Source organism: Monodelphis domestica, chromosome 2 (assembly GCF_027887165.1).
Source record: "Monodelphis domestica isolate mMonDom1 chromosome 2, mMonDom1.pri, whole genome shotgun sequence".
Lineage (NCBI taxonomy): Eukaryota > Metazoa > Chordata > Mammalia > Didelphimorphia > Didelphidae > Monodelphis > Monodelphis domestica.
Window position 1 is genome coordinate 505,812,437 of NC_077228.1, and position 17,110 is coordinate 505,829,546.

The 17,110-nt window shown below is 44.3% G+C and overlaps 1 protein-coding gene across 6 annotated transcripts in view; it reads left to right on the plus strand.

The window, feature by feature from the left end:
* Positions 1-17,110, plus strand: part of KSR1 (kinase suppressor of ras 1) — a 247,528-nt gene that overhangs the window by 174,888 nt on the left and 55,530 nt on the right. For 4 of the 6 annotated variants that reach the window (XM_056819497.1, XM_007485583.3, XM_056819499.1 and 1 more), the window contains exon 3: positions 8,786-8,933. In XM_056819497.1, coding sequence (XP_056675475.1) covers positions 8,786-8,933 — 148 coding nt within the window. Of the gene's footprint in view, positions 1-8,785; positions 8,934-10,827; positions 11,303-17,110 lie in introns of all 6 variants that reach the window. The other 2 variants (XM_056819500.1, XM_007485577.3) reach the window with 1 other exon arrangement.

The following is a 17,110-nucleotide window of genomic DNA, read 5'->3' on the forward strand; positions in this document are numbered from 1 at the left end:
ACCATTCATGTTTGTGTTGTTGTGTAAATTTTCCTGACTACTTTTTCCTCATTATGACAACCCTGTGAGGTAGGTAGTACAATTTTTATTATATCTATTTTGCAGATGAGGAAAACAAGGTTCAGGATAGGTGAAGGGACTTGCCCCAAATCACATACCTATTTTATTTAGTAACATGGAAATGTTATGCAACTGTAGGAAATTTGGGGGCAAGCCCAAGGGGACTTCTGGCATGCCTCATAGCACAGTGGTAGGCAGTAAGTTTTTTCATTTCCTCCAGCTGAGCTCAAATCTCATTTCAGACATTTATTAGCTGTGTGACTCTGGCCCCAGCACTTCACCAACCTGAGCCTCTGTTTCCTCGTATGTAAAATGAGGGATTTGGACTTGCTGGCCTCTAAGATACCTTCTGATGCTAAAGCTTCATCTTGTGAAGTGTTCCTCTCTCCCTTTGCTGAGATAGGGAACTCTACATGTGGGATGTTGCATTTACACTCAGATTTGGGTGGCAGAGTACTTAGTTTTGTGAAACTCCCTCTCTGCTTCCCTCCCTCCCTCCCCCTTCTCTCCCTCCCTTCCTCTTTCCCTTCCTTCCTTCCTTCCTTCCTTCCTTCCTTCCTTCCTTCCTTCCTTCCTTCCTTCCTTCCTTCCTTCCTTCCTTCCTTCCTTCCTTCCTTCCTTCCTTCCTTCCTTCCTTCCTTCCTTCCTTCCTTCCTTCCTTCCTTCCTTCCTTCCTTCCTTCCTTCCTTCTTTCTCTTAGTCACCAGGATTAGCTGCCAGGGAAGGGAAATAAAAAACCAATTTGAAATGAAGGTGATGGAAAAACCAAAATTATTATTTACATTTTTTAAAAATTCTCTTTTCCTTTAAGAAAAACCCAAGTATCACCTCCATGAAGCCTTCCCAGATTCAGGCTTTGGAGGAAAGTGATCTCTATCTTCTTCTATTTCTCGCCACATTTTGTCTGGGCCTTTTGTTTCACCTTATCACATTCTGCCTTGTATCACATCACATCCTACCTACTCTGTATACATTTCTTACCTCTGCTTCTCCCCATGAGACCAGAACCAATTTGAGAGTAAGCTCGGGGGGGGGGGGGGGGGGGGGAGGACAGCTAAGTAGTTCATTGGAATGAGAGACAGGCCTAGAGACTGGAGATCATGGGTTCAAATCTGGCCTCAGACCCTTTCTAGCTGTGTGACCCTGGAAAGTCACAATCCCCATTAGTTAACTGCCACTCTACTACCTTAGAACCAATAAATAGGACTTGTTTTAAGACAGAAGGTGAGGACTTTAAAAAAAAGAGAGAGAGAGTAGGCACTGGACATGTTTTCATCTCCCCACATCAGCACCTAGAACAGCGAGTGCCTTATCTAATAGTAGATTCTAGATAAATGTAGTTTAATTGGTTCCCTACCCTTTCCCCATTGATCAGAGTGTGGTGGTGGTGATGATTAGTTAAGGGTGATGGAATATTAGGGAGACGGGGTCAGCATTACCTGAATTGTTCCTACTTTTTGATAGGAGACCATGATCAGCTTTTCAGACTTTGTGTCTCTGATGGGACTGCTCAGGGCAAGACTTGTCTCCTTAAACTTATTTCTTGCAACCTGAATTGCAAACTGCTATCGACTCTCTCTTATTTCCCCCCACTCCATCAAAAGATGGAACAACTATGAATACCTCCTTTAATGAGGTGGAAACTGTGCTGATCCTCTTCAGGGAGGTAACTGCTCATGCATCCTACCTAATGCAAGTTACAGTGTCTTTTGCAGCCTGGTAGAACCATAGAAATTCAGTCAAAGGGACCTGTTAAGGGTAAAATTTAGGGTTGTTGACTGAATATATTATATTACTGGTCTCTGGGGATTTGAATTAAATCCCAATAAAAGATTCAAGTCAGTGTGGGATTTTTATGGTGGTTTAATTACAATAGAAGGAAGAAATTAAGAAGAAGGAGAAGAGCGTAAGGGTAGGAGATTTTCTCTGGCCTGAAGTAAGTCAAAGGGAGTTCAGAGGCCTCAGCCAAGGAGCCTTCTCAGAAGATTAAATCTAGCTCAGCTTCTATCCTCAAGTCCTCCTCGGAGGATGGTGCCTTTCAGGAGGTCAAGGAAAGGAGGAATCAGCCTTAGTTTACTCACAAAGGTTTCTCAGGGAAAACATCTCACCTAAATTATGTGGCTACAAAGTTTCTCCCAGTAACCTCACTGGCAAGCCTCAAAATGCCAAATGCTGCCAAGAGCTCCCAATGCCGCCAAGAGAGCCCACCACCGCCGAGAGCATGATCACAGGAAGTGACGCAAAATATATAGGCAGTTGTTTATATCACTTCCTCTGTCTCACATGTACCAATGGTGGCTTAAGCTTGGCTTAAGACAGCCCAGGGGGTCAGTCAATTGTTTCTTATTTGTCACTTGCGCTTAGCACATGCTGGTCATTGGCCTTCCTCTTCACAGTTAATCCTTAAGTGGGGGTGAATACATTCCTGGTTGCTAGAATTCTAAAGACTAAGCAGGGTGGAGTAAGATCTAAAATTCACAGATACCAGCAGCCATCCCTACACCCTGAAGGAATCCTTTCAACCACACACTGAACACTGAACAAGTATTTGCTGGATGGGCTCCAGGGAAGAGTGGCCTCTTTGTTCTACTTTTGCCAAGCTCTAACTGCTGATGGTTCCCCCATCCCCAATCCCTTTGCATCAAGCCCGTATCCACCCCTGCCTAGCTTCTACCAGCTCTGTTTCTCATTCTGTCCTTTGAGGTCAAACAGAAAAATCTTTCCTTAGACCAGGAGTTCTTAACTTTGAGTCAGGTAGATTGAGTCAGGGCAGGGGTCCGTGAACCTGGACAGGGCCAAAATGGCAGTTTCCCTTTTCGCTAACCTCTAACTGAAACGCACCCTTTCCTTCATTGAACTCAAAAGTATTCTTTTGAAAAGGATCAGGAGACTTCACCAGAATGCAGAAAGGGCCCATGACAATAAAAAAGCAAAGAACCCTGAGCTTCGATGCAGAACATTGCCAGAAATTTTGAAGCCCTAGAAAACATGTTTGTATTTTTCCCCCTTGAGGAGAAAATAAAAGGTCATTTTAGCAAAATTTGGAAATGCATGAGGCCTTTTAACAAAATCATTCTGTTAGGCTCCCTGGTAGCCTCAGGGCAGAAATTGGATTCTATAAAGTGTAAATGACTCATAAAATGACATTGTGTGTTCAGGGGAGTTAGCTTCAAAGCATAGTTTATTTGGGCAGTGGTGACAAATATGATTGAATTTACTTTGGAATATTTTATTTTATGTTGGTTGCCAATAGAGCTGCTGGAGACAGATTTATTGAACGCACTGGGCATGTCTTCATTTCTGTCATTTCAGGAGAAGTGGAGAAAATATGAGTGGAAGAAACCATTGACGTGGTAGTTCAGTAGGAGATGATGGCGGTTTTCCAGATAGTTTCCATGGTGGGCCATGATATCTTGCAGGCACCTACTTAAAAGACATTTAACGGGGTCAGCTAGATGACACAGAAGCTGCAGCACCAGATTGGAGTGGGGAGGACCTGGGTTCAAATCTAGCCTTTGTAAGGATAATTTAATCCTTAAGTATGGGTGTAGACATTCCTGATTTCGTTAGACTAAGTAGGGTGGAGTAATCTAAAGTTCACACCTTAGATACTTCCTAGATTTGTGATCCTGGGCAAATTATTTAACTCCATTTGCCTACCCCTTACCCATCTGTCTTAGAATTATTACGAAGACAGAAAGTAACAGTTTTATTTTTTAAAACAAAAGGAATTTGATGAGAAAAAAATTTCAATTAAATAATTTACCTCCAATTAACAGACATTTATTAAATACCTACTTACTTTATGTGACTCTGGGTGAATCACTTAACCCCAATTATCTAGCCCTTGCCACTCTTCTGTCTTAGAAACTGATCTCAAGACAGAAGGTAAGGATTAAAAAAAAAAAAAACCAACCACCTACTTTGTGCCAAGCACTCTGAGTTTCTCTGGGGATAGAAAGACAAAAATGCACTAGACCTTGCCTTCAAGGAGTTTATATTCTACAGGTAGATGGATAAGTAAATGCAAAGTTTAAAGTTAGCTGAAAGAGGATGATGAGTACCAATAACTTACTGGAATAAGGAGTATCTGAGCTGAATATTGAAGGGAAAGGAAAGCTTCTAAGAAGTGGAGGTGAAGAAAGATAGTATGATAGGAATAATGGACATCCTGTACAAAGGCTGGGTGGTGGGAGATTAGAATGTCATGTATAGAGAATAGCACTTTGTCTGGAATAGAGAATGCATGAAAGAAAGTAATAGAAAACAAAAAAGAAGCGTTCCCCACCAAAGTTTTGGCATTGGTTTAGTATCAGAAGCAGATATGATTTTGTCAATAGTTACAGTACTAAAAATGAGTCATTCCTGGATACTTTGCCTCTGCACGCTAGGGATCATGGGTCTTTTCTATCTGACCTGCAGCTGAAATTGGCCATAAACATTGTCTTCCTGATCAGAACATGAGTTCGGACTGTCTCTCTGCTTTTCTATTTGGATCTTCAGCCCTTAACACGTTAATAGATCACTGTGGACACTTCCAGAAGTAAAGTGACCTACCCAAGTAGGCAAGCAGTGGCTTGCTCAGGATTCAGTCCCAGGTCAATAATAAAGTCAACCATTAAAGTACTCGCCATGCACCAATCACTGTGCTAAGTGCTGTTCTCTTCAAATCCAGTGATCTTCCCTCTACATAGTGTTTGACCATAGGCTGTTGGGAGTTGGAAAGAACCAGGGAAACCAGCTACTCACTCCCTTCTCCCATTTTATAGATGAGGTAAGCTATTGTGGGCCGGAATGGTCGGCAACTTTATTCGCAACAGCTCAGATGTCAGAAAACAGAACATTGGCCAGGATGACAAGCCAACTTTTCTCCTCTTTCGCATGTTAATGACAGCTGACATTTATAGAGCATTTTACACACGTTAGGTTATTTGAGCCTCTCAACAACCCTGGGCAGAAGCTGTTACAGGTGTCAGTGTTCCCATTCTACAGGGAAGAATACTGATACTCACAGAAGTAAAGTGGTTTATCCATGAGGAAGTCAAAGACAGGATCTGAACCTGGGTCTTTCTGAGATTAAGACTAGCACCCTCGTCGATGCTACATTGGTTTCTTGATTTGAGAAAGACTTTGCAAGAGCAGTTTCTTTTTGAACCCATAGAGAATGGAAGGCTCTGAAGTAGCTGAATCAGAGGCCATGTTTGGCCACAATATTTCAGGAAAATTGTCTGGGGCAGCATCTCCAGCTACAGGTCCTGTTGGCCCCTCAATGGTCCTGTTGGTGCCCAAGAGAATGCTGGTTACTGTTGGAAAATCCCTGTGCCTAGCTTGATGACCTGATGTGGGCTGCTAGTCTTGGATGGTCACTAGGAGCTTCCAAGTCATTTTCTGCCTCGCATTCCCTTCTTGCTCCCAAAGGTTCTGCTGCAGTGGGAATCTGCCAATGAGACAGTTCATCTCATTTCTAAAAATAAAACCTCTCTGTGCTCTCTCTCCTCGGAAGTGGAAATCCACTGAGGGTCTCCAAAACAGTTGGTCTTCTCTGGTCCTTTTCCAAACAAAAGGGTGCTGGATGACTATGGGTGAATTCAGATGCTTTGGGGTTTTACACAAAGAAAATTTTGGAAGTCATTGGTGAGAGGGACAACTAGCTGGCTCAGGAGATAGAACCAGGCCTGAAGGGGGAAAGCTTGGGTTCAAATCTGGACTCAGACACTTCCTAATTGTGTGACCCCAGGCAAGTCACTCAATTCCCATTGCCTAGCCCTTACCATTGTTCTGCCTTGGAACCAATACTCAGGACTTATTCTAAGACAAAAGGTAAGGATTAAAAAAATAAAGAAGTCACTGGTTGGGAAGGGAGTTTAGGATTATAAATTTAAGACTGGAAAGGACTCAGCTGCCCTCTGGTCTGCCATGACACTATCTCTAGTCTATCAGAGAAAAAAAACAAACAAGGAACATACTTCTCTCATGTTAGAGAGGAGAAGACAGAATCTTGGATACGTTGTCAAACATGGTTTCTGTATTGCATGTTTTTGCTTGATTTTTCTTTTTCACAAGGGAAGGATGGGAAATGACTGAAGTAAAGTCAAACGGTATTAATAAGACTTTTTTTGAAGTCATGGGATAATCAGTCTAGAGATGAAAAGAACCTCAGAGGCACCATCTGGTCCAACCCCTTCTTTTTGCAGATGAAGAAAAGATACTTAAATGACCTAACCAAAGACACACTGATAGTATCAGTGACAGGATTAGAAACCAAATTCTTGGACTCCAGAGACAATTTCCCCCTCATTTGATGTCAATTTTATAGATGAGGAAATTCAGGCAAAGAGAGGGAAACTCCTTTAGGACTACAAAGGTAATAATAGCAAACTTAAAAAAAAATATTTACCTTCTGTCTTAGTAACAACTCTAAGACAGAGGGGCAAAGCTGGGCTAACAGAATTAAATGACTTGCCAACGGTTACACTGCTAAGAAATATCCAAGGCAAAGGCAAGCTTTCAACTCCCAACTCCCCACCTGGCTCCCTAACCACTGGCACTCTCAAACATTTCTTTGCTTTCAAAAACAAAATGTTGAGGATATATACACACACACACACAGAGGCTGGAAGAGATAGTTCTTGCCCTCAGGTGAGCTTAAGTCCTCATGAAAGAGATAACATGTAAATATCTAGATATATACAAAGGGAAACTTATCAAGCGATATGTACAAAGTAGATACAAAATAACCTTAGGGGGGCAATAGATTGCAGTTGGGAAGATCAGGAAGGGCCTCCTAGGGGAGGTTGGTTGCCTTTGAGCTAAGTTTTAAAGGAAACCTTGTAATTCTGAGAGGCAGAGGTGAGAAGGGGAAGCACTCCAGGCATGAGAGAGAGCCAGTGCAAAGAAACTGAGATGGGATAATGAATTAGAGAAACATTTAAGACTGAAAAGACAGGCAATCACTCCATAAACATTTAAGCATCTAATGTGTTCCAAGCATTTGGGGGTACAAAGACAAGAGACAACCCTTGTTTTCCAGGAGTTCACAGTTATGTGATGGAATTGTTGCTGTTCCATCCTTTTGGCCCTGTCCTGCTCTTGAGGACTCCTTTTCTTGGCAAAGACACTCCATTGGTTTGCCTTTTTTCCCTCTCCAGCCCACTTGGCAGATGAGGAACCTGAGGCAAACAAGGTTTAGTGACTTGCTCACAAAGCTAGTAAGTGTCCAAAGTTGGATTTGAACTCAGGATGGTGGGTCTTCTAGACTCCAGATCCATACCTAACTGTCCCAATTGAGGGAGATAACATGCAAACAACTATGGACAAAGAAGCTGTTAAATAGGAGGTAATCAACATAAGGAAGGTGCTAGAATTAAAAGGAATTGAGAAAGGCTTCCTCTAGAAGGTAAGATTTTATCTGGGACTTTGAAGGGAGCCAGGAGGCAGAGAGGAAGAGGGAGAGTATAACAGGCATGAGGGACAGCTTAAGAAAATGCCCTGAGCAGTTGGGTAGCTCAGTGGATTGAGAGCCAGGCCTAGGGATGGGAAGTCCTAGGTTCAAATGTGGCCTCAGACACTTCCAGCTGGGTGACCCTGGGCAAGTCATTTAACCCCCCTTGTATGGCCCTTACTGCTCTTCTGCCTTGGAACCAATATGCAGATGGAGGGTAAGGGTTTTTATAAAAGAGAGAGAGAGAGAGAGAGAGAGAGAGAGAGAGAGAGAGAGAGAGAGAGAGAGAGAGAGAGAGAGAGAGAATGTCCTGAGTTGGGAGTGGCTTGTTCAAGAAAAAGGAAGAGGGCCAGTGTAACTAGATCTCAGAGTCTCTCCCTCAAAGGGGGATGCAAGGTGTGAGAAGATTGGAAAGGTGGCAGAAGAGATGATTATGAAGGGTTTTAAATGCTTGAATGTCAACATAAAGGAATCTATATTTGATCCTCTAGGTACTAGGGAGCTTTGGGAATTTATTGAGCAGAATAGTGACACCGTCAATGTGGGCTTTAGGAAAATCACTTTGGCAGCTGAGTAGCAAATGGACTGGAAAGGAGATACAGAGTGACCAGTAAGGAGGCTAGTGCAATAGTCTAGATGAGAAGCAATGACTCCCTGAACCAAGATGGCGGTCTTGGTAGTGGAGTTTGGAGTGGAGAGAAGGGTATATATGAGAGAGAGAGACAGAAATGATAAGTCTTTTGTTTCCAAATCCGGCACCAGAGGGATCACATGAAGTATCTATATCATTTTACCTGAGTTTAATTATTTTGTCATTCTCAAAATTAAAAAAAAATTACTGATCTAAAAGTTTACTTTTCAAAGGGAAAAGTGGACACAGGAAATCCGAGGCAATATCCTGCAGTCGCCCCCCATATCATTGGTTTTTCTTCATCCCCCATAACCCTGTTGGGCATTCACCCTTCTGATTCAGCTGCTGTTTTCTGGAGAAAGTAGGGGTGGGGGTGGGGAGGGGAGGTGGTGGTACAGAGCTCTCTGTCTGCTTCCCCAGACAAGCAGCTGCTTCTGGGTAGGGGCCAACTTAGCTACCAGCTGCCCTTGCCACTCAGCTGCTGCTGGCCAGCCAGAGGGAGTGGAAGTTCATGCCTCGGTCTCTGGTCAGCCACCCTCTTCTTTGTGGGGTGGTGACTCTCTGGAGCTGGGGGCGGCCATCAGAAGGGGCATCCCGAGGCTGTCCGGCTCCACACACACTTTCTTTTCTTTTCTCTCTTGATCCTCTTCCAGAAGATCTCCGGGGAGCTCACACTGGATGCTTTGCTGGAGATGAACGAATCGAAGGTGAAGGAGACCATGAGGCATTGCGGCTCCAGTGCCGACGAGGTCAGCCGCATACAGTACGCCCTCTCCTGCCTCCGGAAAGGGACCGGCTTAGGTAGGGCTTCCTTTGCCTTTCTAAGGTGGGCTTGTAACTGAAGCTCTCTCCAGCCACCTGCCCACTCTCTTCTGTAACTCGGGCTCTTGCAGGAGACGGGCCTGGAACGGGCATGCTTGGGAGTTCTCTTAAAGGGTCAGAACCTGCTCCTTGCTGCCCCACAGAGAGGGTGAGGGTGGCCAAGACCATGAGGTCTGAATGGCTCATTTTTCTTTTGATTTGAAACCACCATGGATTGTTTTTTGTTGTTTTTTCCTTGTTGGGGAGGGATATTATTGGGATGGGGCGAATGGAGCAGGGGAACAAACACAATTACAATTTAGAGATCATTCTGTCTCGGAAGTATGGGATTGGTTCTCTTGTCTAGGAAGTCTTGAGTTTATGATTTATCATCAAATGATTACTTTAGAGCTGGAAGGGACCTTAGAGGCAAGCCATCTAGTCCCACTCCTCCATTTTACAGAAGAGGAAACTGAGGCCCAGGGAGGGGAGTGACTTGCCCAACTTCACAGCAGGTAGTAAGTGGCAGAGTCAGGATTTGAATCCAGGTCCTCTGACTCCAAGTCATGTCTGTCTATCTGTCTTCCTTTCTGTCTGTCTTCCTTTCCGGCTGGCTGTCTATCTATCTACTTACTTAACATGAACTAATCTTTTGTAGACTTCATGAATGATGTTTTTTCCCCCACTTCTGGAGATCATACGTGATGAGCTTTAATACCTAGGCCAAGGAATTTCCCCCACGGTCCAGCTGCTGTGTGCTCAGGGAACTCATGTCCCCATTTTACAGAGAAGGAAACTGAGGCTCAGCAAGGTGAATTACTTTGCCCCAGGGTCAGATGGGAGACGGTATGGTAAAATCGAAAGAGGTCTGGATTGGAGTCAAAGGGCCCAAGTTTGAATCTTACCCCTTCATGTATAACTTGTGTGACCCAGAGCCAAGTACTTCCCTCTCTCTGGGCTTCTTCCTCTCTAAAAATGAGGAGGTTGGATGAAATCATCTCGGAGCTACCTTTCAGACCTCCTAGCCTGGTTCAGTGCCTTTCTGACCCTCCTCTTGTCCAAATTCCCACCTGGCTGAGGGTGAGAGCAGTCATCCGCCCGTGGGCTGGGGACGTCCCCACTTAGAGCCAAGGAGGGTCTTTCAAGCTTAGGATTCCATCCCTGCCCAGAGGGTTCATCGAGGCAGCTGGCCTCCCACCACGTGGACCTTAGAAGGCTACAGGAAGTCGGGTTGGTAGGTCTGACTTTTTCTGCTGCAGACAGAGAATAAAGGATAGAATTAAGGGGTTTTTAGACCTGGAAAGGACCTCACAGAAAAGGAAACAAAGTCCTAGAGAGTAGAAGGGACTTCTCTAAGGTCGTGCAGCCAGGAAATGGACCCAGGCTCTCTGAACCCAAATCCAGGGTCTTTCTCTTGGGCCAAGCTGTTCCCCAAACCCTGAAGAAATGTGTGTATTTCTATCTTATCTATTGACATCCTCCGAGGGGATTTGCTGTGGAAAGGACCACGGCAGGACTCTCGAGTGGCCCGGTGAATGCTGCCTTTTCAGATATGAATCTTCTAAACTTTGTATTCTTTCAGCTTAGATTTTCTCCAAGCCGGGCTCACCGGTGCCTCAAACACCCCCCAGATTCCCTTTACTAACCTCTTACGGATCTGTCTCAGGGATTGGCTTCCCCACGTCCCCTCCGTCCACTCCCAAACTCTGCTAAATAATCTGATCGAGTCACGGAGTGGGAAGAGACCTGGTTTCTAGCCCTGGGCAAGCTCCTTCCCCTCCCTGGGCCTCAGCCTTTCCTCTGTCAAAGGACAGGGTTGGACTAACAGGATAGCTAAGGTGCCTTCCAGCTCTGACGTTCTATGGGTCTGTGATCTGACCCCCTGGGCCCACAGGTGGGGAGCCAAAGGATGACCCAGCATGGAGCCCGCTGGAAGCCCGGCACGAGAGTGGCTCAGGATCTCCCTCGGACACCCTTTCCCCAGCTGGCTTGACCTGGACTCCTGGGGCCTCTCAGCTCAGTAAAGGCATCAGCAGCCAGCAGCCCCGCTCCGTCTCAGTGTCTGCCCTTCCCACGGCGTCGGATGCTCTGCCCCTGGGCCACGGGCTCTCTGGTTATGGCGAGGGCCTCTCGGACAGTTATGTTTCCCTGCATCACAGCGGCAGGCTCACCCCTCGGACCCCACACAGCTTCATCACCCCCCCTACCACGCCTCAGCTGCGACGGCAAAACAAGCTGAAGCCCCCCCGGACGCCACCCCCGCCCAGCCGCAAAGTTTTCCAATTGCTTCCCAACTTCCCAACCCTTACCAGGAGCAAATCCCACGAGTCCCAGCTTGGAAACAGAATCGACGAGGTGCCTTCCATCAAGTAAGTGTCTCTGGGGAGGGCTTGGAGTCTGCAGATGGGGGTTCAGGGGCTCACTCTGGGCCATACCCGCTGTGCAACCCTGGGCAAAGGGCTTCACCTCTCTTAGCTCCGTTTTCTTATCTTGAAAATGGGAATAACAGCATGGACAGGCTAAAGAGCCTGGTCATACACCTTCCAGCTATTACCATCATCCTCTGGGATCTGCTCCTGGGCTTCTGGAGACTCTCGGGAGTTTAGTTGAAGGCTGTAATGCTAGGCTGGGTCTTGGGTTCCCTTCTTGGTCTAGATGTCATGCCTAAGACAGGGCTAATCCAGAGCCCCAAAGTTTTCTGTATCTCTGTTTACCAATCTGTAGAATGGGAACGGTTCCCTAGGTCACTATGGATAGAGAGCCTCGGTTGGTGGCCTTAGACCCTTTGATGGCAGAGATCTGGATAATGCTATTATAGTTTAATAATAATAATAATGATATATTAAAATATCTATATTATATTTAGAGGTACCAGATGTAGAACTGTAGATAAATATATAGGTATAATTACATGTATATACATATATAGTCATTTCTATATCTATAAAGATGTCTATATATCTTTAGATCTCTAGTTCTCTACAAAGATAAAAATATATATGTATTAAATATAGAATATTTACAGATTATTTCTATATAGAATATAAATATAATATCTATAATAATAGCTAACATTTCTATAACACTTTTTAGCTTTGCAAAATACTTTAGAAATCTCTCATTTGATTCTCAAAATAACCTAGGGGGGTCAGGGCTATTGTTATCACCATTTTACAGATGAGGAAAAATTGAGGCAAACCAAGGTTAAGTGACTTATCCAGGGTCACACTACTAGTAAGTATCTGAGGCTGGATTTGAACCCAGGTCTTCTCGATTCCAAGCCTAGCACTATCCACTGCACCACCAAGTGGCTTTATTTAGTTGCCGCTTTTGAACATCTTCCTGAAGGGATGAAAAATTCATACACCATCAGCAAATACTGGGTTTTCTCCTTCTCACCCCTGCAGGACTACAGTGACTTCTAAGTCCCTCTAGTGTCTGGTCAGAAAGGAGATTCATCACATCCTTTATCCTCAAGGCCCCCTCCAGATGCCAGCATTTTCTGTACCCACATGTGCCCCACGAGGAGCTTCTCCCATTAGGAATGGTGGGGGAGCACTAAGGCTTCCTTCTTGATTGGAGCTCAGGAAGGAGACTTTCAGAGGAGGGTCATTCCTTTATGACTTCTTCTCAACTCCCCTCACTCAATTCAGCAGAAAACTTATTATTTATGAATTTATTATTATAGTTTTACAATATAATCATGTCATATTATAATTCATTTATAATTATACAATATGGAAATAATATAATTACTTTGTTGCTATTATGTTTTTATATAATGCAATTATATTATAATTTCTTTATAATCATCAAAAAATCTAGAAATAATATAATTAATTAATTGATTTATTTATTATGATTTATTAGCTAGTGTATGCACAATCCTTTGCTAGAAGATAGGCAAGGTACCGAGCAGAGAGGAGAGAAGGGTCCTGGCCTCTTCTAGCTGACAATCTGGGAGGAGATCGTGGGGCAGTAGATGATGGATATAAGTGAATGTTCCAAGACTTCTGTTCTCAGCAGCTTGAGGTTCTCCCAGTAGGAGATAGCCCTCCACCAATGCAGATCAACATCCTCTTTGTCTGAATGGCTAAGTCCTAAGAAGTTGCCTGATCTATCTAGAGAGGCTTAATGTTTTGTTTGGCACATACAGAGATCCACACAATAATATAAAGTGATGTGGAAATACCTGAAAGCAGAACTGAGGATCTAGGGAAAAGATCATTCTTAGCTGAGAAGAGTCAGGGGACGTCTTCTTGAAGGAAGTAATATTTTAGCTGGGTCTTGAAGGATCACAGAGTAAGGAGGTGATCAGTTCAACCTCACCATTTTACAGAAAAGGAAACTGAGCTCCAAACACATTAGGGATCTCCCTGACAACTAACACAGTGCCTGGAATATAATAGGTGCTTAATAAGTGCTTGTTGAGGGGCAGCTAGGTGGCTCAGTGGCTAGAGAGTCAGGCCTGGAAACAAGAGGTTTCAGGTTCAAATCTAACCTCAGACACTTTCTAGCTGGGTGACCCTGAACAAGTCACTTAACCCCCTTTTCCTATGCCTAGTCCTTACCATTCTTCTGTCTTGGAACTGATATACAGTATTGTTTCTAAGATAGAAGTTAAGGGGGAGAGAGAGAGAGAGAGAGAGAGAGAGAGAGAGAGAGAGAGAGAGAGAGAGAGAGATGGTTCTTGATGCATTGATTGCCCTAGGTCACACTGGTGGTAAATGAGACAAAGTCAAGATTTGAATTTGTCTTCTGATTGGGGCAGGTAGGTGGCACATCTTCCTGAGTTCAAATCCAGCCTCGGACACTTCCTAGCTGTGTAACCCTGGTCAACCCTGTTTGCCTCAGTTTCCTCATTTCAGAAATGAGTTGGAGAAGAAAATGACAAATTGTTCCTGTAGCTTTGCCAAGAAAACTCCAAATGGGGTCATAGAGCATCAAAGCTTCTGATTCTAATGCTCTTTGGAGATATAGTAAATGGCAAAGCCAGAATCTGAACCGAGATGCCTAGATTCACTCTCTCAATGCTATTTCTACTATACCTTGAGACAAGTCAAGGATTTGTAAGATAGAGCAATGTGTAGATCTGAATTCGAAATCTCACAATTTGTATTGTATGTACCTAACTGTGCCTCAGTTCCCTCATCTGTAAAAACTCCTCTAAGGTCCCTTCCAGATCCAAATCTATGAGTTTATGATCCCTAGACCTTGCTGTCTAGCATGTTAACAATGGAGGAGTTGGGAAGAGGGCATTTCAAGTTTTAGGGAATAGCATAAGCTAAGGAGAGTAGAGAGGATTCTAGGTTTGGCTAAAATGTAGAAGAGACAAGGAAGAGAACTGTGTGAAATAATGTATCAAGGGCCCTATGGTTAATAGACTGTGGAGAGCCTTGAATGCCAAGGTAAAAAGTTTTAATATTTTATACTAATGGCAAAAGGGAGCCTCTTGAGCAGGGCAGCGAGTGACATGGTTGAGTCTTGGCTTTAGGAAATTTGGCTTAAAGGCAGTCCTGCACTTTCTTTATTATTCCCCAATTTCCCTCAGAAGTCACTCCCTCTTTTTCTGCTTTGACCCTTGGGAAGATCTGTTTGCTTCAATTTTTCTTCCTCTGCCCTCTAGAGAATGGGGTTAGGGATCCATTTAGGTCAGCTTTGCTGCTGAAGGAATTAGATCTAGTCAGGGGAAACACCTTGTACTTTCCCAGTTGACATTCTAGGCCAGCAGGCGTTTGGGATTCCAATGTTAAAGTCCATTTTCTGCAGTGGTATACTGAGGTACAGAACAGAGAGCCAGAGCCAAGGACCAGCAGAAGCAGTGATGGGTGGCCATGGCTGACAAGAGCACCAGATGTTATAAAGTGCAATCAGTGTTAGAGCTGGAAGAAATCTCAGCTCATTTAGCAATATCCTGTCATTCTGCGGAGGGAGAAACCGACGTTTTAAGAAGGAATAATGACTTGCTCAATATAAGAATAAAGCTAGCTAGATTATTAGCTTTACCTTTAGCACGGCTTCTCCTGGCCTTGGCCTATAGCTCTTTTATTTCCCTCAATATACCCACTGTAGAAAATGGGCTTTGACCTTGAAGTCCCAGACTCCTGCTGGCCTAGGATATCAAAGGCTTGCTGAACACTTTTTAAAAAAGATTTTCTCATTCTGAATTTAGCAAATACCAAACCAAACAAATACTTTTACATATATTGTTTCTGTTTTACATAGATTGTTTCATAAGGCTCCATTGACCCAACTTTGCAGGGGTAAATAATGCAAGTTTTAATAATTTCCATTATTAATGAAGCCTAGGCTTAAGGAGCCAATGATTGCCCCTGGTCACAGAGTATAGGTAGATGGATGGATGGATAAATGGGATGGATGGATGGATGGATGGATGGATAGATAGACATTCTAATGGAGGAGGCAATTATGTGGATACAACATATATAAAGAGTATGTATATGTATATACATATAGAGAGAGGAGAGAGAAAGGGAAGGAGAGAGAGAAGGAGGGAGAGAGAGAAGGAGACAGAGGGAGAGAGAGAGAGAGGGAAGGAAGGAGAGAGGGGGGAGAGTGGGGGAGAGAGAGAGAAGGAGAAAGAGGGAGATAGAGAGAAAGATAGAAAGAGAGAGGGAGAGAGGGAGAGAGAGGGAGGGAGGGAGAAAGAGAGGGAGGGAGGGAGAGAGCATGTTAGATGGAAAGTGATCTCTGAGAAGACATTAGCAGCTGGTGGTCTGGGGAATCCTGCCACTGGTGGAATTCAAACTGAGTCTTGAAGGAAGCCAGGAGGCCAAGGTAAGAAGGGAGTGCCTTCCAGGTGCAGAGCCTAGCTGGAGCCGGGCCTTGACCTAGGTCTTAGGGCTCTAATTGCATTAAGCCAGGCTGCCTCTGTTGGTATCATTTTCTCCTGAAGAAAAGCCTGGGTAATCTTACACTGAGCAGGAGCTCGGTCCCCTGGAGGACAGGACTTTTTCTCAGCAGTTGTGGGGAAGAAGAGCCAGCTAAAGCCAGGGAGGAGAACCCTCACTTGCTCTTAGAATGTGTTACTGGTCAGATGCTGCTGCAGGTTGCTTAGTAGGTTAGAAAGCTAAGTAAACATAGTAAATGAATAAATGAATCAATCGCCCTGTTCCTTGTAAGAGGGTGTGACAAAGTGGGAGCGCAGGGGCTCTTAGATGCAGGCATGAACATATCCTGGGTCTGGAGTGGCTCACTTGGCATTATCTGGCCATGCCCTTTGTCCTGGAGATAGAGACTAAGCTGTATCTTGAGAGAAATGGGTGTGGGGTAGAACTGCAGGCCACCCACTTGGGTGGGGCTCAGGAGATGATGAGAGATGGAACATGGCCAAATGGCTAGAGAGCTGGCTTCAGAGTTTAGAAGACTGAGGTTCAAGAGCTACCTCTGAACTATACTGTCTATGTGACTTTGGGTAAGTCACTTAACTTCTGAGGCCCCAGATAACCCTTGAAGATTGTAACTGGCAGAATAACTGCCAATCTGTACTAGAAGAGGGAGCTTCTTACCTGGAACTCACTCAATACAAAACCAAATTTTAAAAATATGAGAGAGAGAGAGACAGAGAGAGAGAGAGAGACAGACAGAGACAGAGACAGAAAGAGAGAGAGAGAAAGAGACAGAGAGAGACACAGAGAGAGACAGAGAGAGAGAGAGAGAGACAGAGACAGATACAGAGAGAATGAATTAAAGATTTACTTTGGTATAGGGAAGTGCTTCTCAAAGTGTGGTTCAGGGACCCCTGGTGGTTCCCAAGACCCTTTTGAGTCATCAGAGACCCAAATGCTTTTTATGGTAATCTTGGGATGTTTTAATTTCTAATTTGATAATTTTCATAACTCGCATGAGTGAAAGTATTTTAGGGTCCTCAATCACTTTTAAGAGTATAAAGGGGCAGCTGGGTAACTCAGTGGGTTGAGAGCCAGATCTAGGGATAGGAGGTCCTGAGTTCAGATCTGGCCTCAGACACTTCCTAGCTGTGTGATCCTGGACAAGTCACTTCATCCCTATTGCCCAGCCCTTACCATTCTTCTGCCTTGGAACCAATCCTTAGTATTGATTCTAAGGTGGAAAGTAAGGGTTTGTTTTTTTTTTTAAGTATGAAGTAGTCCTAAGAACCAAAAGTTTGAAAACTACTAAAGGACGTGGGGCTAATA